Raw genomic sequence first — 21,961 nt, 5'->3', positions numbered from 1 at the left:
AATGGCTGAGGTAACGTGAATGGGATACAGTTCCACAAAAAGGGACTGAGGTAATATTAAAAATGTAACGGAATTTGGGGTTCAGCTACAAGCCAAGCCTGTATGACTTAATGTAGTTGAAACAAATTTTGCCTTTCCAAAAACAAATCATAATGCTATTTTAAATTGGGCTGCCTACTTTACGGCACCTGCTAAGCCTGTTGTAGCCTAATTATGCGCCATTTATCATAAGCTAGCTAGCTAATAACCAGTAGCCTCCATACCCAAATACTAATCTACACGGCTGTGAAATTGCACTTACTGTATGTCGACACGTAGTTCGAGAAATATCAGTATCAAGTTATAGCATACACATAACATTTAACATAACAACGACGAAACATGCTGTCAACCTTACCTCAATATGCTTCTTCAAATTTGACGGCGAGTTTTTGAAGGCCATCACCTCCTTCACCTTTGGTCTACATGAGCAACATCTATAAATGATGGAGTGGTTTTTTAAGCCCCGAAACTCAAAAAGTTTTACCAGATATGGCCAAGGATTGGAAGGATTGGGATTTGATGATGACCCGGGGGCCGGGTGTTCACGTCCAGTCTCCATGTCCATTGTTCTGCCTTCTGAATATTCATGCAGTGCTTTTTTCACTAAGATATAATAACGAATGCGTTCTATGGGCGCTTGAGTGGGCGGATTCTGACCGTCACGCACCTACCTCATTGGTTGAAATTTACAGCAGAAATATCTACGTAACACAACAGGAAAACCTTTTAATGCAATATTTTCACAAAATACTAAATGTAACGAGTAACGACGTCCGTTTTCCGATATGTAAGGAGTAGAAAGTACAAGTAATTGTCACAAAATGTAACGAAGTAAAAGTATGATTATTTTTTTTTACTTAAGTAGAGTAAAAAAGTAAAAAAAAATACTTAAGTACAGTAACGAAGTAAAAATACTTCGTTACATTCCACCACTGGTTTTAGGTTAGTACAAAGTGAAGGCTGCAACTCCCAGAAAGCATGGTAGTAATTGGTTAACCTTCAGAGAGCGAGAGAGAAAGAAACTATGAACAAATGTATCTTTGTTCACTTTATTCACTTTGTAAAATCTTAAATGAGAAACAATAAACGTTTCATTAAATTCAAACAACGAGACCGTGAATGACGGCGTAGCTCACGCCAGCCCTGTCTAGTCCAGAAGGAACGATCTAAAGTGGGCCACCTTGCGCAATAAATGTTACAAGCGATATACACTATATACAAGCTATATACACCCTAGGAATACCGACCTATTTGCCAGAAAGAATCCAAAACGGCAAGGAATTGACCGAGAAGAAGCGATTTTTGTTGAACTGCTCATTAAGGCTTAATTAGTCCATAGCTTCATTAATAATTGTAATTAAGCAAATCTGAGTAGAAGTTATATGCACCCTAGGTTCCCCTACCTTCATGCCAGAAAGAATCAAAATTGGTGAAGAATTGAGGGAGAAGAAGCGATTTGTGTGGGAACTGCTTGTTAGGGCTTAATTACTCCAGATCTTCATTATTAAAGGACATGGGACATGGATTTTTTTTCTGGGTATAATTATGTATAAAGGACATAAGAAATGCCATCTAAATCACTGCAGGGTGTCAAAAATGTGAAAATCATCACATTATTCAACTTTTTTATACATCAGCGTAAAACAATGATTCGTTAATTAGCTAAGTGGTCACGTGACCCGTGACGTCACAAAAACTTTCCAAGGAGCCAGCGCTTGGGAATCTAATGTAAACAGGTTACCGAAATGGACACCATCGACAGTGACATTCCCGATGTTTCACAGAGATGTGAAGTTAGACCCTATCAATTCGAACCGATAGCTGGAAATTCACATGAACATAGATCTTGTCTTTACTCTGACGGGTCAGATGATTCTGAGAGTGAGAGTTCATTCAGTCCCCATGAAACTGAAAGCGGTCGGCTCGATAACACTTCCTGGTAAGTTAAAAACAATTCTGCTCAAAGGCTAATGATCTGTTGAAAGAAGTATTATTTTTGTATCATACATTGAAAGTTCATCATAGATCTAGCTAAAGTCCGTTGCAAGCTAGTTTTTTTTTTGCTGATATTTTTCGAGATTGATTGAGATACAATGCTTCCAGAGTCCGAGATGAAAACATTCAAAATGGCGAAACGAGTCAGAATTATGATAATCAATAATTGATACACCCAAAATTATAATACTAATCCTTACCGCATGAGGCCCATGGTAAAACCACACTTCCAGGAGGGGCTGCCGTCTGCCTCCCAAGCCGGCCGAGAGCGCTCCTCGTCGGGCACGGCCAGGCGGGCGAATGCCCTGGTCCATCCGCCCTGTCTAAAAAATAATGGTACAACTCCGAGTGAAGGTATCAATGCGCTGTCGAAGCGCGCAGAAGGTGTTAGTACGCCTGTCATTATAGTGCGGACTTTCCATAGCATAGAAAATCGCCACGTTTCAATTTGTGTAACTGAACTTTGTTTCATGTCACTGGTCATATAAACCTATGTAAACAGGAAAAACGCGGAAGAGTTTGGTCGCATCTAACTACAGCCCCAAAAAATACCATTGGCCATGCTGAGCCTAGCTACATTGCTAACAGGAGTGACAGCGCGTCTGACTGACTGGGAGGTCGCAATACACCATGATGTTCAATGTACGTTAAACACTCTAAAAACGAAACAATTTTCTTGTCATCCAAGACACAAAAACTATTTTGTTGCATTCGTCATCATCACGATTCACACTTCTCCATATTCATCTACCCGCTTGTGCTGTGCCCGAAAGTTTTTGTGACGTATGATCACGTGACAGTGGCTCTTCCGGTTGTAAAATATGCATATCGGAGCTCGAGCAGAAATGCCATATAATCATCACGAATATAACGATTTTGCTGAATTTAATAGATAATTTTGTATTTGTTGATGCAATTATTTCATATTTTTAATGGAAAGAAACTGATATAGCGTGCATTTATGTTTCATGTCCCATGTCCTTTAAGTGCAATTATGCAAATTTGGGTAGAAGCTATATGCACCTCAGGCAGACCTATCTTCCTGCCAAAAAAGAATAAAAATCGCTGAAGAATTGAGAGAGAAGAAGTGATTTTTGTGAAATGTGGACGACGGACAACACATGATGGCATAAACTCATCGCCTATCGGTCGGATGAGCTATTAACCACAAATTAAATTCTACAGTGTTACAATTGCACTATGTTTAGTGTTAACTGATGCTAACTAGCTACCTACTATGTTAACTAACTAACCACTGGGTTTGCTGCAGCCACTATGTGTACATTTGTATATGGGTCCCTCTCAGAAACTGGTCTCTCATTTGGGACATTATGGTCAAAAAATACATTTTCTAATTTTCCTTTTTTTTTTTTGCATTTACTTAACACTCAATGTTTATTTTGTCATGTTTAATAAGAATAAAGATAGCATCTTGCTTTATCTGGCCTCCACTGTGGAAAATTTTAACGTTGTTCTGAAGTTCACTCACGTAACATGGAAACATGTATGCATTTAAAAACCATCTTTAATAACCAAGGAATATCTTTTTCTGTACACATATGTTTCTTTAAATGCAATTATTGGACAGAAAAACAAACATATTTATCATTATTTTTAAATTTTACTCCTTAGTTTCGAATGTTCATCAGTTATCATACATTTTATTAAACTTAACTTTGTTGTGCCTGCAGGACGTCATGTAGATACACCCCTTATTTTGTACTAAATTATCAATTAGCATAATAGTAATACACAGACAAAAGTTTGAAACTGTCACACAATATCCCATTGATTTATTCAATTATTTGCTTTTTTCATCGCTACTGTAACATGGAAACACATGATTTTTTTCTTTACTAGTTTCTTTTTACAGTGAAGATATCATTACTTATATCCCATCTGAACAAGTTGTAGATTTACACACTGCATTAAAATGTAATCATTCTCACAACTTAAAGGTAAATTATATTTTGATTTACAATTCAAATGTTTTTGTAAAATTGATTTACATACAAAATACATCATGAAGAATTAAAGCCCCTCCTTCACAGATGAGTGAAAATATTGAATAAATTTCCTCTTTTTGATAACTTGGCATTTTTAACTCAAGTTATGATGACTGAATTGATTATTCACTTAAATATGAATAATATGATACATTTTGGGTATTTGATATGGTGAAATAGGACCATTTGCAAAATGACAGTGAAATATAAGCAGTATCAGTGATACTGTTAAAAAATTACCCTTTCAATAATGCATACCATCAAAAGGATCCATTTTCTCATCCTGATCAATTACATACAAAGAACTACTGAGATATAAATACGTGATTTTTCCTTGATATGAAATTTCAATCAATTTCGCCTATAATCTGTGAAAGAGGGGCTTTAAATACAAAGAGGCACAGACAGCCAACCATTTCCGTGTTACGAACGCAAGATAAAATCGTTAATTCCACGGTTGCTCACAATTAATATCAATTCTTCTCAGCTAACTGTGTGATAATAATCATTTCTGTGAGGAACTGAAACAGCGACATATTTCAAAAAAATTATTCTCATTCACTCTTTATGGTTACAAGTTCACTCTCGTAATAAGGAAGCACGATCTCAGACAGCTGACCACTTCGTTACGAACGTGAGATAAAATCATTAATTCCGTTATTTCTCACAAATCACATCAGCTTTTCTCAGCTCTGTCCATTATTATTATTATCGCTTCTGAAAGGAAAGGAAATGGTCGGCCACCTTATTGTAATAAAATAATTCTTGTTCCCATTTTATGATTTAAATGCTCAATATCGTAATAAACGATTACATGTGGCCGTTTCTGTATTATGAAAGTGTGAAAATTTTTTAATTCTCTAATTCCTCATAAGTAATATCAATTCTTCACAGCTAGGCCCAATGGTCATCAAATATCAATGTCAAATAAAGTTATTCAATATGAAATGCCTAGAACTAAGCTGATAATGTAGCCCATTATGACCAAATGTTCAAATCCATCATCGTGGCAAAATGACTGGCCGTAGATTCTATCAAAAGTTCGATATAAATTGACCATGGTTGCAAAATATTGGCTAAAAATACGCAAACACTATGAAATATGAAAAAGAAACATTCTATTGCCTTATACTGCAAGACTAAAACAAAATAAAACTGTCAAAACTCACCTTTTCAGTGATAACGTCCGAACAGATCACCCGCGTAACAAAAAGACCGCAAATGGAAGCACGATCAACTTCTAACTGTTGGAGTGGAAAATTCCATTCTACACATGCAAATTGTTAATGTGTGTCCTTCCCCGCACACAAATAACACGCTACGGTAAAAAATAGACCACAACTCATTTTATAGCTCAGAAATTCATATGAGACCAGCTACCATCGTAACATGTTCTGTAAGAAACTTTTTTATACCCAACTTTCAGCTTTTGTTTTAAAAACCAAAATCACAGATTTATAACTAAATTTTTATATGGCGTGGTAATTTTAAGTTACTACTTTTGGTGAGGTAGTGACCTTGACCTTGAGGCTTTCCGTTTAGATCAAAACACACGATTGTATTGGTTTTGGGTGTGCGAAAAATGGAGTTACAATGGTGATCAAATATTTTGCATGATGTTTTATTACGGTTATGATTATTCTGTGAGCGCACCAATCCTTAGGTGTATAAAGTTACAACTTAAAATACAATTAGTGATAACTGTAGACTTTTCAGTGGACTACAACCTTTTTAAGGGAATGCAATGTAGTCAACCATTTATCATGTCCCAGATCAAGCCGCCATTTTTCCACAAATTTGCAGAATTTTTGCCAAATTTTGAATATTCACATCAAAGATTTAGTTTTATCTGTATTGTTTCATCATTTTATTTCAAATTAAAACCAACATCACCATTCAAAACCGTATAGTTTATTGACTGTGAGTATATTTAGTGGGGTATCCCCACAGTACCCAATTTCTGAGACAGACCCATATGCAATTTAATAACAGTTAGTTTTGAAATGGCGAATGAAGTGATGCTGCAGATACTATCTCTCTAACACAGTTGTCACTAATCATATTGGTTCTGTTTTCTGCTTCTAAACATATGCTGTCGGGAAATGGGTTCCTTAAAGGGAATTTGAATAGCAAAAGACTTGTAGGGTTCTGAGGGAAGCTTCAAGGGTTTCCCGAGAAGAACAAACTGTAAAATGCAGGTGAAATTAAAATTAAATGTAAAATTAGGGTGTAGATAAAACCGTTTTATATATATATATATATATATATATATATATATATATATATATATATATATAAAATATGAGTTGTCTTCTTTCGGCTGTTCCCATTAGGGGTCCCTCCATTTCCTCCTGTCCTCCGTATCTTTTTCTGCATCACCACGCGTCCTCATGTCCTCCTTCACTACATCCATAAATCTCATCTTTGGTCTTCCTCTTTTCCTTCTACCTGGCAACTCCATCTCCAGCATTCTTTTCCCAGTATACCCTGGATCTCTCCTCTGTACGTGTCCAAACCATCTCAATCTCACCTCTCTCACTTTGTCTCCAAGCCGTCCTACATGTGCTGTCCCTCTAATATTTCTAATCGTTTATAACCTTGCCCAACTTTGTCACTCCCAATGAAAATCTCAGCATCTTCAGCTCTGCTACCTCCAGTTCAGCCTCCTGTCTTGTTGTCAGTGCCACTGTCTCCAAACCATACATCACTGTTCTTACTACTGTCTTATACACTTTCCCTTTCACTCTTGCGGGCAACCTTCTGTCACAAATCACTCCTGACTGACACTCTCCTCCATCCACTCCAACCTGCTTACACTCTCTTCTTCACTTCTCTTCTGCACTCGCCATTACTTTGTACAGTTGACCCCAGATATTTGAACTCATCTGCTTTGACCACCTCTATTCTTTGTGACTGTACCATTCCACTGTCCTCACCTTCATGAGTGAACTAGAAAATTAAGAGTGTTCTAATTTAGGAATAGTGCACAAGTATGTGTTGGAGATGCAGCCTGTGTAGTACTTAATTATCACCAGTAAATACTACAACCCCGATTCCAAAAAAGTTGGGACAAAGTACAAATTGTAAATAAAAACAGAATGCAATAATTTACAAATCTCAATTGATATTGTATTCACAATAGAACATAGACAACATATCAAATGTCGAAAGTGAGACATTTTGAAATTTCATGCCAAATATTGGCTCATTTGAAATTTCATGACAGCAACACATCTCAAAAAAGTTGGGACAGGGGCAATAAGAGGCTGGAAAAGTTAAAGGTAGAAAAAAGGAACAGCTGGAGGACCAAATTGCAACTCATTAGGTCAGTTGGCAATAGGTCATTAACATGACTGGGTATAAAAAGAGCATCTTGGAGTGGCAGCGGCTCTCAGAAGTAAAGATGGGAAGAGGATCAACAATCCCCCTAATTCTGCGCCGACAAATAGTGGAGCAATATCAGAAAGGAGTTCGACAGTGTAAAATTGCAAAGAGTTTGAACATATCATCTACAGTGCATAATATCATCAAAAGATTCAGAGAATCTGGAAGAATCTCTGTGCGTAAGGGTCAAGGCCGGAAAACCATACTGGGTGCCCGTGATCTTCGGGCCCTTAGACGGCACTGCATCACATACAGGCATGCTTCTGTATTGGAAATCACAAAATGGACTCAGGAATATTTCCAGAGAACATTATCTGTGAACACAATTCACCGTGCCATCCGCCATTGCCAGCTAAAACTCTATAGTTCAAAGAAGAAGCCGTATCTAAACATGATCCAGAAGCGCAGATGTCTTCTCTGGGCCAAGGCTCATTTAAAATGGACTGTGGCAAAGTGGAAAACTGTTCTGTGGTCAGACGAATCAAAATTTGAAGTTCTTTATGGAAATCAGGGACGCCGTGTCATTCGGACTAAAGAGGAGAAGGACGACCCAAGTTGTTATCAGTGCTCAGTTCAGAAGCCTGCATCTCTGATCGTATGGGGTTGCATTAGTGCATGTGGCATGGGCAGCTTACACATCTGGAAAGACACCATCAGTGCTGAAAGGTATATCCAGGTTCTAGAGCAACATATGCTCCCATCCAGACGACGTCTCTTTCAGGGAAGACCTTGCATTTTCCAACATGACGATGCCAAACCACATACTGCATCAATTACAGCATCGTGGCTGCGTAGAAGAAGGGTCCGGGTACTGAACTGGCCAGCCTGCAGTCCAGATCTCTCACCCATAGAAAACATTTGGCGCATCATAAAACGGAAGATACGACAAAAAAGACCTAAGACAGTTGAGCAACTAGAATCCTACATTAGACAAGAATGGGTTAACATTCCTATCCCTAAACTTGAGCAACTTGTCTCCTCAGTCCCCAGACGTTTACAGACTGTTGTAAAGAGAAAAGGGGATGTCTCACAGTGGTAAACATGGCCTTGTCCCAACTTTTTTGAGATGTGTTGTTGTCATGAAATTTAAAATCACCTAATTTTTCTCTTTAAATGATACATTTTCTCAGTTTAAACATTTGATATGTCATCTATGTTCTATTCTGAATAAAATATGGAATTTTGAAACTTCCACTTCATTGCATTCCGTTTTTATTTACAATTTGTACTTTGTCCCAACTTTTTTGGAATCAGGGTTGTACAGTTCTGCTCAGCTACTGGGCAGTTCTGGATAAAAATAATTCAGGGCCAGACTGACCTTGCCTACATCCTTGTGTACAACAATAGTAAGTAATATTTCCTGGGAAGAAATGGTCTACATCATGGTAGGGTCCTGGTAGGAAACAATTCATGATGCACCATTATTGTAACTCTTCTAACTGCTGAGTGATTCATAGCGATTCAAGTATAATAGCTACAAAACTCGACTCCATGTTGTTTCCTGACATCAACAGTGGTTTTCCAGTTCTTGGATTGTGTCAACTCTCGGTCAGTTTTGGCATTGGGCCTTACTACAGCTCTCATGATGCTGCCGTAGACAAACATGTTGTTCTGACGCATGTTGAGGTTGCGTAGTTAGTCTCTCACAAGAAAAACTTCTTCACATGCTATAATGAAGAGCTGGAAACACTGACCTTGAATGGACTTAGTGACTTAAATGTGATGTAAACTCATTTAAACAAAAATGATTCCAAATGGTGGAATAGGAATTCTGTGAGGCAGTAATGAGATGTGTCATGTTATGAGGAATTTCCAAACATTTAAGGTTGCATTATAAATTCTTGTTACAGTGAATTCTCCTTATACAGTGGTGCTTGAAAGTTTGTGAACTTTTGTGAAAGTTTGTGAACTCGTATTTCTGCATAAATATGACCTAAAACATCATCAGATTTTCACACAAGTCCTAAAAGTAGATAAAGAGAACCCAGTTAAACAAAGGAGACAAAAATGTTACACTTGGTAATTTATTTATTGAGGAAAATGATCCAATATTACATATCTGTGAGTGGCAAAAGTATGTGAACCTCTAGGATTAGCAGTTAATTTGAAGGTGAAATTAGAGTCAGGTGTTTTCAATCAATGGGATGACAATCAGGTGTGAGTGGGCACCCTGTTTTATTTAAAGAACAGGGATCTATCAAAGTCTGATCTTCACAACACATGTTTGTGGAAGTGTATCATGGCACGAACAAAGGAGATTTCTGAGGACCTCAGAAAAAGCGTTGTTGATGCTCATCAGGCTGAAAAAGGTTACAGAACCATCTCTAAAGAGTTTGGACTCCACCAATCCACAGTCAGACAGATTGTGTACAAATGGAGGAAATTCAAGACCACTGTTACCCTCCCCAGGAGTGGTCGACCAACAAAGATCACTCCAAGAGCAAGGCGTGTAACAGTCGGCGAGGTCACAAAGGACCCCAGGGTAACTTCTAAACAACTGAAGGCCTCTCTCACATTAACATTAGCCAATGTTCATGAGTACACCTAAAGGAGAACACTGAACAACGGTGTGCATGGCAGGGTTGCAAGGAGAAAGCCACTACTCTCCAAAAAGAACATTGCTGCTCATCTGCAGTTTGCTAAAGATCACGTGGACAAGCCAGAAGGCTATTGGAAAAATGTTTTGTGGACGGATGAGACCAAAATACAACCCTGATTCCAAAAAAGTTGGGACAAAGTCTCGTCTCGTCTCGTCTTCTTCCGCTTTATCCGGGACCGGGTCGCGGAGGCAGCAGTCTAAGCAGGGAAGCCCAAACTTCCCTTTCCCCAGACACCTCGGCCAGCTCCTCGGGAAGAACACTGAGGCGTTCCCAGGCCAGCCGAGAGACATAGTCCCTCCAGCGTGTCCTGGGTCTTCCCCAGGGCCTCCTCCCGGGGGGACATGCCTGGAACACCTCCCCAGGGAGGCGTCCAGGAGGCATCCGAAAGAGATGCCCGAGCCACCTCAGCTGATTCCTCTCGATGTGGAGCAGCAGCGGCTCTACTCCGAGCTCCTCCCGAGTGACTGTGCTTCTCACCCTATCTCTAAGGGAGCGCCCAGCCACCCTGCGAAGGAAACTCATTTCGGCCGCTTGTATCTGCGATCTTGTCCTTTCGGTCATTACCCAAAGCTCATGACCATAGGTGAGAGTCGGAACGTAGATCGACCGGTAAATTGAGAGCTTCGCCTTTTGGCTCAGCTCCTTCTTCACCACGACGGACCGGTAAAGCGACCGCATCACTGCGGAGGCTGCATCGATCCGCCTGTCGATCTTGCGCTCCATCCTTCCCTCACTCGTGAACAAGATCCCGAGATACTTAAACTCCTCCACTTGAGGCAGAACTTCTCCACCAACCTGGAGAGGGCAAGCCACCCTTTTCCGGTCGAGAACCATGGCCTCGGACTTGGAGGTGCTGATTCTCATCCCAGCCGCTTCACACTCGACTGCAAACCGCCCCAGTGCATGCTGAAGGTCCTGGTTTGAAGAAGCCAACAGGACAACATCATCCGCAAAAAGCAGAGATGAAATCCTGTGGTTCCCAAACAGGATTCCTTCTGGCCCCTGGCTGCACCTAGAAATTCTGTCCATAAAAATTATGAACAGAACCGGTGACAAAGGGCAGCCCTGCCGGAGTCCAACATGCACTGGGAACAGGTCTGACTTACTGCCGGCAATGCGAACCAGACTCCTGCTCCGTTCGTACAGGGACCGGACAGCCCTTAGCAAAGAGCCCCGAACCCCATACTCCCGAAGCACCCCCCACAGAATACTACGGGGGACACGGTCGAATGCCTTCTCCAGATCCACAAAGCACATGTGGACTGGTTGGGCAAACTCCCATGAACCCTCGAGCACCCTATGAAGGGTATAGAGCTGGTCCAGTGTTCCGCGACCAGGACGAAAACCACATTGTTCCTCCTGGATCCGAGGTTCGACTATTGGTCGAATTCTCCTCTCCAGTACCCTGGAGTAAACCTTCCCTGGGAGGCTGAGAAGTGTGATTCCCCTATAATTGGAGCACACTCTCCGGTCCCCTTTCTTAAAAAGAGGGACCACCACCCCAGTCTGCCACTCCAGAGGCACTGTCCCTGACCGCCACGCGATGTTGCAGAGGCGTGTCAACCAAGACAGCCCCACAACATCCAGAGACTTGAGATACTCAGGGCGGATCTCATCCACCCCCTTGCCACCGAGGAGCTTGCAAACCACCTCAGTGACTTCGGCTTGGGTAATGGACGAGTCCACCTCTGAGTCATCAGCCTCAGTCTCCTCAGTGGAAGACATGACGGTAGGATTGAGGAGATCCTCAAAGTATTCCTTCCACCGCCCGACAATGTCCCCAGTCGAGGTCAACAGCTCCCCACCCGCACTGTAAACAGTGTTGGCAGAGTACTGCTTCCCCCTCCTGAGGCGCCGGACGGTTTGCCAGAATTTCTTCGAGGCCGACCGATAGTCCTTCTCCATGGCCTCCCCGAACTCCTCCCAGTTCCGAGTTTTTGCCTCCGCAACTGCCCGAGCTGCAGCACGCCTGGCCTGCCGATACCCGTCACCTGCCTCGGGAGTCCTGGAGGTTAACATGGCCCGATAGGACTCCTTCTTCAGCTTGACGGCATCCCTTACTTCTGGTGTCCACCACCGGGTTCGGGGATTGCCGCCACGACAGGCACCGGAGACCTTGCGGCCACAGCTCCGAACAGCTGCGTCCACAATGGAGGTAGAGAACATGGTCCACTCAGACTCAATGTCCCCCACCTCCCTCGGAAGCTGGGAAAAGCTCTCCCGGAGGTGGGAGTTAAAGACCTCCCCAACAGAGTGCTCGGCCAGACGTTCCCAGCAGACCCTCACCATACGTTTGGGCCTGCCAGGTCTGTCCAGCTTCCTCCTCCGCCAGCGGATCCAACTCACCACCAGGTGGTGATCAGTTGACAGCTCAGCCCCTCTCTTCACCCGAGTGTCCAAGACATAGGGCCGGAGATCAGATGAAACGACTACAAAGTCTATCATCGACCTCCGACCTAAGGTGTCCTGGTGCCACGTGCACTTATGGACACCCCTATGCTCGAACATGGTGTTCGTTATGAACAAACCGTGACTAGCACAGAAGTCCAATAACAAAACACCACTCGGGTTCAGATCGGAGAGGCCGTTCCTCCCAACCACGCCCCTCCAGGTGTCACTGTCATCGCCCACGTGAGCATTGAAGTCCCCCAGTAGCACAATGGAGTCCCCAGTCTGAGCACTCCTCAGTACCTCTCCCAGGGACTCCAAGAAGGCCGGATACTCTATACTGCTATTTGGGCCGTAGGCACAAACAACAGCAAGAGCCCTCTCCCCAATCCGAAGGCGCAGAGAGGCGACCCTCTCGTTCACTGGGGTAAACTCCAACACATGGCGGCTGAGCTGGGGAGCTATAAGCAAGCCCACACCAGCCCACCGCCGCTCACCATGGGCGACTCCAGAGAAGTGGAGAGTCCAGCCCCTCTCGAGGAGCTGGGTTCCAGAGCCCAAGCTGTGCGTGGAGGTGAGCCCGACTATCTCTAGCCGGTACCTCTCAACCTCCCGCACAAGCTCAGGCTCTTTCCCCCCCAGCGAAGTGACATTCCATGTCCCAACAGCCAGCCGCTGTGTCCGGGGATCAGGTCATCGAGGCCCCCGCCTTCGACTGCCATCCAATCCACATTGCACCAGTCCCCTACTGCTACCTCTGTGGGTGGTGAACCCACAGGAGGTCGGGCCCACGTCACCTCTTTGGGCTGAGCCCGGCCGGGCCCCATGGGCAAAGGCCCGGCCACCAAGCGCTCGCATACGAGCCCCAACCCCGGGCCTGGCTCCAGGGTGGGGCCCCGGCTGCGTCATCCCGGGCGACGTCACGGTCCTCAGATTTTTCTCCATAGGGGTTTTGGTGAACTGCTCTTAGTCTGGCCTGTCACCTAGGACCTGTCTGCCTTGGGAAACCCTGACAGGGGCATAATGCCCCCGACAACATAGCTCCTAGGATCATTCAAACACACAAACCCCTCCACCACAATAAGGTGGCAGTTCTAGGAGGGGTTGGGACAAAGTACAAATTGTAAATCAAAAATCATCATCTATGTTCTATTCTGAATAAAATATGGAATTTTGAAACTTCCACATCATTGCATTCCGTTTTGATTTACAAAAATTGGGACAAAGTACAAATTGTAAATCAAAACGGCATGCAATGATGTGGAAGTTTCAAAATTCCATATTTTATTCAGAATAGAACATAGATGACATATCAAATGTTTAAACTGAGAAAATGTATCATTTAAAGAGAAAAATGAGGCGATTTTAAATTTCATGACCACAACACATCTCAAAAAAGTTGGGACAAGGCCATGTTTACCACTGTGAGACATCCCCTTTTCTCTTTACAACAGTATGTAAACGTCTGGGGACTGAGGAGACAAGTTGCTCAAGTTTAGGGATAGGAATGTTAACCCATTCTTGTCTAACGTAGGATACTAGTTGCTCAACTGTCTTAGGTCTTTTTTGTCGTATCTTCCGTTTTATGATGCGCCAAATGTTTTCTATGGGTGAAAGATCTGGACTGCAGGCTGGCCAGTTCAGTACCCGGACCCTTCTTCTACGCAGCCATGATGCTGTAATTGATGCAGTATGTGGTTTGGCATCGTCATGTTGGAAAATGCAAGGTCTTCCCTGAAAGAGACGTCGTCTGGATGGGAGCATATGTTGCTCTAGAACCTGGATATACCTTTCAGCATTGATGGTGTCTTTCCAGATGTGTAAGCTGCCCATGCCACACGCACTAATGCAACCCCATACCATCAGAGATGCAGGCTTCTGAACTGAGCGCTGATAACTTGGGTCGTCCTTCTCCTCTTTAGTCCGAATGACATGGCGTCCCTGATTTCCATAAAGAACTTCAAATTTTGATTCGTCTGACCACAGAACAGTTTTCCACTTTGCCACAGTCCATTTTAAATGAGCCTTGGCCCAGAGAAGACGTCCGCGTTTCTGGATCATGTTTAGATACGGCTTCTTCTTTGAACTATAGAGTTTTAGCTGGCAATGGCGGATGGCACGGTGAATTGTGTTCACAGATAATGTTCTCTGGAAATATTCCTGAGCCCATTTTGTGATTTCCAATACAGAAGCATGCCTGTATGTGATGCAGTGCCGTCTAAGGGCCCGAAGATCACGGGCACCCAGTATGGTTTTCCGGCCTTGACCCTTACGCACAGAGATTCTTCCAGATTCTCTGAATCTTTTGATGATCTTATGCACTGTTGATGATATGTTCAAACTCTTTGCAGTTTTATACTGTCGAACTCCTTTCTGATATTGCTCCACTATTTGTCGGCGCAGAATTAGGGGGATTGTTGATCCTCTTCCCATCTTTACTTCTGAGAGCCGCTGCCACTCCAAGATGCTCTTTTTATACCCAGTCATGTTAATGACCTATTGCCAGTTGACCTAATGAGTTGCAATTTGGTCCTCCAGCTGTTCCTTTTTTCTACCTTTAACTTTTCCAGCCTCTTATTGCCCCTGTCCCAACTTTTTTGAGATGTGTTGCTGTCATGAAATTTCAAATGAGCCAATATTTGGCATGAAATTTCAAAATGTCTCACTTTCGACATTTGATATGTTGCCTATGTTCTATTGTGAATACAAGATCAGTTTTTGAGATTTGTAAATTATTGCATTCCGTTTTTATTTACAATTTGTACTTTGTCTCAACTTTTTTGGAATCGGGGTTGTAGAACCTTTTGTTTTAAATGAGAAGCGTTATGTTTGGAGAAAGGAAAACACTGAATTCCAGCATAAGAACCTTATCCCATCTGTGAAACATGGTGGTGGTAGTATCATGGTTTGGGCCTGTTTTACAGCATCTGGGCCAGGACAGCTTGCCATCATTGATGGAACAATGAATTCTGAATTATACCAGCAAATTCCAAAGGAAAATATCAGGACATCTGTCCGTGAACTGAATCTCAAGAGAAGGTGGGTCATGCAGCAAGACAACGACCCTAAGCACACAAGTCATTCTACCAAAGAATGGTTAAAGAAGAATAAAGTTAATGTTTTGGAATGGCCAAGTCAAAGTCCTGACCTTAATCCAATGGAAATGTTGTGGAAGGACCTGAAGTGAGCAGTTCATGTGAGGAAACCCACCAACATCCCAGAGTTGAAGCTGTTCTGTATGGAGGAATGGGCTAAAATTCCTCCAAGCCGGTGTGCAGGACTGATCAACAGTTACCGGAAACGTTTAGTTGCAGTTATTGCTGCACAAGGGGGTCACACCAGATACTGAAAGCAAAGGTTCACATACTTTTGCCACTCACAGATATGTAATATTGGATCATTTTCGGCCAATATCAAACCTCCCCTTTATCTCCAAGATCCTTGAAAAAGCTGTGGCACAGCAGTTATGCTCATATTTACATAGGAATAACATCCATGAAATGTATCAGTCAGGATTTAGACCTCATCATAGCACAGAGACAGCACTGGTTAAAGTAGTAAACGACCTACTGTTGGCGTCTGATCAGGGCTGTGTCTCGCTACTTGTGTTGCTTGACCTTAGTGCAGCATTTGATACCATTGATCATTCCATTCTTCTGGATAGACTAGAAAATGTTGTGGGAGTTAAGGGAATGGCCCTCTCCTGGCTCAGGTCTTATCTAACTGATCGTTATCAGTATGTCGATATAAATGGTGATATTTCTAGACGTACCGAGGTAAAGTTTGGTGTTCCACAAGGTTCTGTCTTGGGTCCACTGCTTTTTTCTCTATATATGTTACCTTTGGGCGATATTATTCGTAAACATTGTATTAGTTTCCACTGTTATGCTGATGACACACAGTTGTATGTCTCTGCAAAACCTGATGAGAGACACCAGCTTAATAAAATTGAGGAATGTGTTAAGGACATTAGACACTGGATGCTTATAAATTTCCTTCTGCTTAACTCTGACAAGACTGAAGTACTTGTGCTAGGACCACATAAAGCTAGAAGTAAGTTTTCTGATTACACAGTAACTCTGGATGGCCTTTCTGTTTCTTCACGTGCAGCAGTAAAAGACCTCGGAGTGATTATTGACCCCAGTCTTTCATTCGAAACTCACATTGATAACATCACCCGGATAGCTTTCTTTCATCTCAGAAATATTGCAAAGATAAGAAATTTAATGTCATTGCATGATGCAGAAAAACTAGTCCATGCTTTCGTTACCTCCAGGTTGGATTATTGTAATGCCTTACTGTCTGGATGTTCCAATAAGTGCATAAACAAGCTCCAGTTAGTTCAAAATGCCGCAGCAAGAGTCCTTACTAGAACTAGAAAATATGACCACATCACGCCTGTCTTATCCACACTGCATTGGCTCCCAATCAAATTTCGTATTGATTATAAAATACTACTATTGACCTTTAAAGCACTAAATGGTCTCGCACCACAGTACCTGAGTGAACTTCTGCTCCTCTATGACCCGCCACGCCTACTTAGATCAAAAGGTGCAGGCTATCTGCTGGTACCTCGTATAGTGAAGGCTACATCAGGGGGCAGAGCCTTTTCTTACAAAGCCCCACTGTTATGGAACAGCCTTCCAAGTAATGTTCGGGAATCAGACACAGTCTCAGCATTTAAGTCTAGGCTGAAAACATATCTGTTTAGTCAAGCCTTTTGTTAATGGTGTTTATGAGGTAAAGGAGTAGATCTGGAGGGTCCTCAGACATAGAGTGTGTTGGTAAACTGGGATGTATGGATGCTGTCAGTCCCCACTCGCTTGCTCACTCGAGTTTGTTGACGGTGCAGTGGCTGGCTGCTTTATGTCCCGGGGCTCCCTCATGCCTGTGTTACCTTCTGGCTCTCTCCTTTTAGTTATGCTGTCATAGTTAGTTGCCGGAGTCCCTGCTTGTACTCGGTGCAATATGTATACTGTTCCTACTTATTCAGGTGACATTGGGCATACCTAACCACCTGTGTTTTCTTTCTCTTCCCCCCCCCCCCCCCCCCACCCCAAATCTGTCCCTCTGAGTTACATGGAGTCAACAGGAAATCTTTTGGTGGAGACGGTGGGGACCTCGACTGGCTATCGTAGCCTGCAGGGAATCGGCCGTCAGACGTTCTGTCGCATGTCCCAGACCCGGTGAAATGTAACTGAATTGTCTTGGCCAGGCCTAAGGGTCCCATCTGCATCTCATCATTGCTGAGGAGTGTGCTCCCATCACCCAATCAAGCATCCAGCCAGAGCAGGTCATGATATATTTTTTACCATATTAACATGCCATTGTGCGTCATGCCTGATGTAAAGACTCTCGTCTCTGCGAGCCTACCACACAGATTTAATACTTGTCATTTTTAGGGCATACCTAACAACGTGTTTTCTTTCTCTCCCCCCCCATCTGTCCCTCTGGGTTGCATGTTGGTCCTGGGATTGAGATGCTGGCCTCTTCTGCCCCTCGGACCTGCTTGATCCATCCTGGTGCCCTGTGTCTGGTCGGAGTTTTATCGCCCCACTCCTGTGAAGGACGGCCCCATGAGGACAGTTGAGGGTTATACCTGTTAAAACTGTTAATATTATAGTCAGGCTGTCTGTTGTTGCCCAAATGAGGATGGGTTCCCTTTTGAGTCTGGTTCCTCTCAAGGTTTCTTCCTCATGTCGTCTGAGGGAGTTTTTCCTTGCCACCGTCGCCACAGGCTTGCTCATTGGGGATAGATTAGGGATAAAATTAGCTCATGTTTTAAGTCGTTCAAATTCTGTAAAGCTGCTTTGCGACAATGTTTATTGTTAAAAGCGCTGTACAAATAAACTTGATTTGATTTGATCATTTTCCTCAATAAATAAATGACCAAGTATAATTTTTTTGTCTCATTGATTTAACTGGGTTCTCTTTATCTACTTTTAGGACTTGTGTGAAAATCTGATGATGTTTTCGGTCATATTTACGCAGAAATATAGAAAATTCTAAAGGGTTCACAAACTTTCAAGCACCACTGTATTCCATGAAATCAAGTCGTACATGAGCTGATAGCCAACAAGGCGCGTAGTAACGAGTTGGCAATAAGCCATGTACAATGAGATTGAGTAGAATAACTGTTTTAATCTATCCACATTCACTGGATTTTGAGAAATGGAGCATTTTTATTCTTTGCAAATTCGATAAATAAAAACTTTGGGCATTTTCTACAACAAAATCATTTCCGCTTAGGATGTAAACAAACCAGTGAAATTACAGGAGCAATTTGTGAAAAATGCAATAATAATAATTCTTGAAAAATAAAAAAAATATCCGTTCTTACCATCAAATACTTCCATTCCATATTTTGCTGCTTTTTTGGGGGGGGGGTTTATTTTCGAGTAGAGTTTTTATTTCGTCCTCGGTTGCTTCAGCAACACGCTCCGCCATTTTGTTTTTCTCTACTCACAGTACTTTATATCAGCTGATAGCCTAGTAGTAGAGTAGCCAATCAAAGCATGCGATTGCTCATATCCAGTGAATGTGGATAGAATAAATGTTTTTATTCCATCGAAAAAGTGTTCTGTATGTATAATAATGTTTTATTGCACTCTTGCAGCTCATTGATCAGGAGATCAACCCTTTTGTGGACAAATGGGAGGATGAGGGTCAATTCCCTGCACACAAAGTCTTCAAGATCCTTGGGAGTGCTGGATTTCTGGGAGTCAACAAACCCGTCGGTGAGCTGAATATCTGTTTTTAAATTCAGAGACGAGAGACTAATTGAACTCTTTTTCCACACTTCTGTATGAGAACGGAGTTGAGCATGTGGAAATGTGATGTATGAGAAGACAGAGTTTGATCCTGATAATATTAATGAAGGTTGAGTTATTCTGAATAGACATGTTCACAAAGGAATAGATAGCAGTGTGCTTTTTTTAATGTATTTAAATATATTGTAAGCACCAAGATTGCGCTTAATGATCTCGAATATTAATAAATGTATCCTCAGCGATGAGACTTTAATTTGCCTGCTGTGCCAGTTAAATAGCTAGTCATTATCAAAGTAATATTTTAATAAGGAAAATGATTAAATGTGTATTTAGTGGTATTTCTTATTAAAAGTGAAATTTAACATCGCAGTCCATGAAACTTTGCATAGAGACAAAAAAAAATGAAGTGAACAACTTAACTTTTTAAAAATAATTTTTTCAGCATGGGTTTTATCTTGTTTTTTTTTGTTGTTGTTGCACCCCCCCTTGTTTTAAAGATGTGGGAGTGGAGTGAGTACAGTGTTTGGAGCAATGAGGAATTTAGTTTATAAACCAGTGGGTCAGAGGATGGAGGCTCTTGTCTTTAGAAACGCTGACACTAGGAATGTTTTGCATTAGCAGAGAGGATTACACAAGAGATTACATAAGATTACCATCTGGGAACTCGGCTCACCTCATCAGATATATACAACTTCTGTTACTTGTGAGCAGTGGTTGCGTTAGACTTTTTCATTGTGCGTCATTTTGACGGACAGGGTCGTAAAAATTCCGTCATTGTCCATTATTATCTGTCATTTTATTTTAAGTTTTAAATGACAATTTATATAGGCTATAAATGCTATATATTTAATAACTTGTGTTTTCATGGACTCATTTTCATTTAAAAATTAATTCACAGAACAAGCTTGTATTATTTAATCATGTATTTATGTATTTATGATGCAAAAAGATGAACAGAGATTCTGACGTTCGGTCACTTGTGAACCCATTTTCCCTCCGCTAAAAACATTGCGGCTGTTGTGCCTTAACGGGCATATGAACAATGTTATTTTACAACGTAGCAAGACAATTGCAGTTAAAATATGAACAGTCCACTACAACGATTTAAGTGACGATCTAATTTGACCTGTTTGCGTGAGCTCAAACCTTCCTTCTGGCCCGCATGGATTTAAATTGGCAGCTCGCTTGTGCATAATCAAAGTAGTCAATGGAGACTGCTGCCGAGGCAATTGTTATTAAATTTTGCGTCTTTGCCTCGGACAGACGACTTCTCATTGACGTTTTAATTTTATTCTGAAGGCTGAACCCGCGCTCTGCTGCGACACTGGAGACTGGAATAACCAGCGCCACTTCAGCCAAAGTTCTGAAGTCAGGAAACATTTCTCCCAGGGAAGTGATCAGAAGCCGGCAAGAGCCTCTGAAAGCTGGATTTCCCGACCCTGCTAGTACTCTCTTCATAGGGAGGAAATCCTGCAGCATGCGGTCTTTCTGCACCAGTGGTGCAGCTGCACCCCGCAGTGACCCGTAGTGGGCTGACACGGAAGGTCTTAAATAAAACGAAGTTATGTTTAAATGTTAGTTTGTCTACCTGTGCGCTCATTAAAATGATAGTTTAGCAGATATTCGAGCAGTGATGTTCCTAAGCTTCCTAAGCTTGCTGGGGAAGAATACAATAAATCGACATTTGTTTCATTTTAAAAACAAGAAAACAACTAGCCTAAATGAGCGCTATTGCATTAAGACGTACAGGCAGGGAAACGACACAAACAACCCAATGCATCTCTTTTTTTAATAGCAAAAATGAGGTGTCTTCTGCAGAGAAGGGAAACATTAATCCATCTCACTGTGCTAGTGGTTAGAAAAGTCAGAGCGTGGTCAGGAGCGCGATGTGGGGAACAGCCTTGCGCAGTGGCTACAGTGTATACATGAGTAGCCTATGCACTGAACATCAAGACTGCCGCAACGTCGGCTCAGATTGAAAGTGACGGCAGTGAAGACTATCGCTACGTTCACACTGCAAGGCTTAATGCTCAATTCCGATTTTTTTGTGAAATCCGATTTTTTTGTGAGGTCGTTCACATTAACAAATATATGCGACTTGTATGTGATCCTCAGTATGAACGAAAAGCGACCTAAAAGTGTTCCGCATGCGCATTGCAGGATACGACGACGTCACACGCAGTGAGCATGGCCAGTGTTTACGGAAGTAAAACCGCTCGGTTGCGGTATGACCCATCCAATCTAGCTTGAATAGCTGCATCCCCCCAAATGGAAATCAGCTGAGACCCGCCGCCTACTTCAGCGCAGAATAGTGACGTTTGTGGCTTGTTGATGACGTGTAAGTCGGATGAATGCGACCTGGCGGTTCAGACTGAAGTCGCATATGAAAAGATCGGATAGGAATCGGAATTAGGACCATATATCCAAACGGCCTGGGTCGGATTTGAAAAAATCGGATCTGTGTCGTTCATATTGTCAATAAAAGATCGGATACAGGTCACATATGGGCGAAAAGATCGGATTTGAGTCACTTCAGCCTGCAGTGTGAACGTAGCCTTTGTATACTGTATGTAAGAAAACTCTGCCACAACTTGCCAATCATTTCAATTGTGTGTTTCATTATGTTTTATTATTGTTATTATTAGGCTATTATTGTTATTGGTAATGGTAACGGTAAACATCCGTCAAAATGACCGACGGCCTTCAGATTTTTCCGTCAGCTAAAAAAAAATCCGTCGATGACGGACAATTGCTGGTTAACGCGACCTACGCTTGT

At 42.2% G+C, this 21,961-nt stretch overlaps 1 protein-coding gene across 1 annotated transcript in view; it reads left to right on the top strand.

The window, feature by feature from the left end:
- zgc:85777 (uncharacterized protein LOC405871 homolog) overlaps positions 1–21,961 on the top strand; it is a 93,521-nt gene that overhangs the window by 35,356 nt on the left and 36,204 nt on the right. The window contains exon 2 of the mRNA XM_060942752.1: positions 19,032–19,152. Coding sequence (XP_060798735.1) covers positions 19,032–19,152 — 121 coding nt within the window. The remainder of the gene's footprint in view (positions 1–19,031; positions 19,153–21,961) is intronic.

Source organism: Neoarius graeffei, chromosome 16, assembly GCF_027579695.1.
Source record: "Neoarius graeffei isolate fNeoGra1 chromosome 16, fNeoGra1.pri, whole genome shotgun sequence".
Lineage (NCBI taxonomy): Eukaryota > Metazoa > Chordata > Actinopteri > Siluriformes > Ariidae > Neoarius > Neoarius graeffei.
The sequence above is the reverse complement of the archived record's forward strand: the minus strand, read 5'-3'. Positions and strand labels throughout refer to the sequence as shown.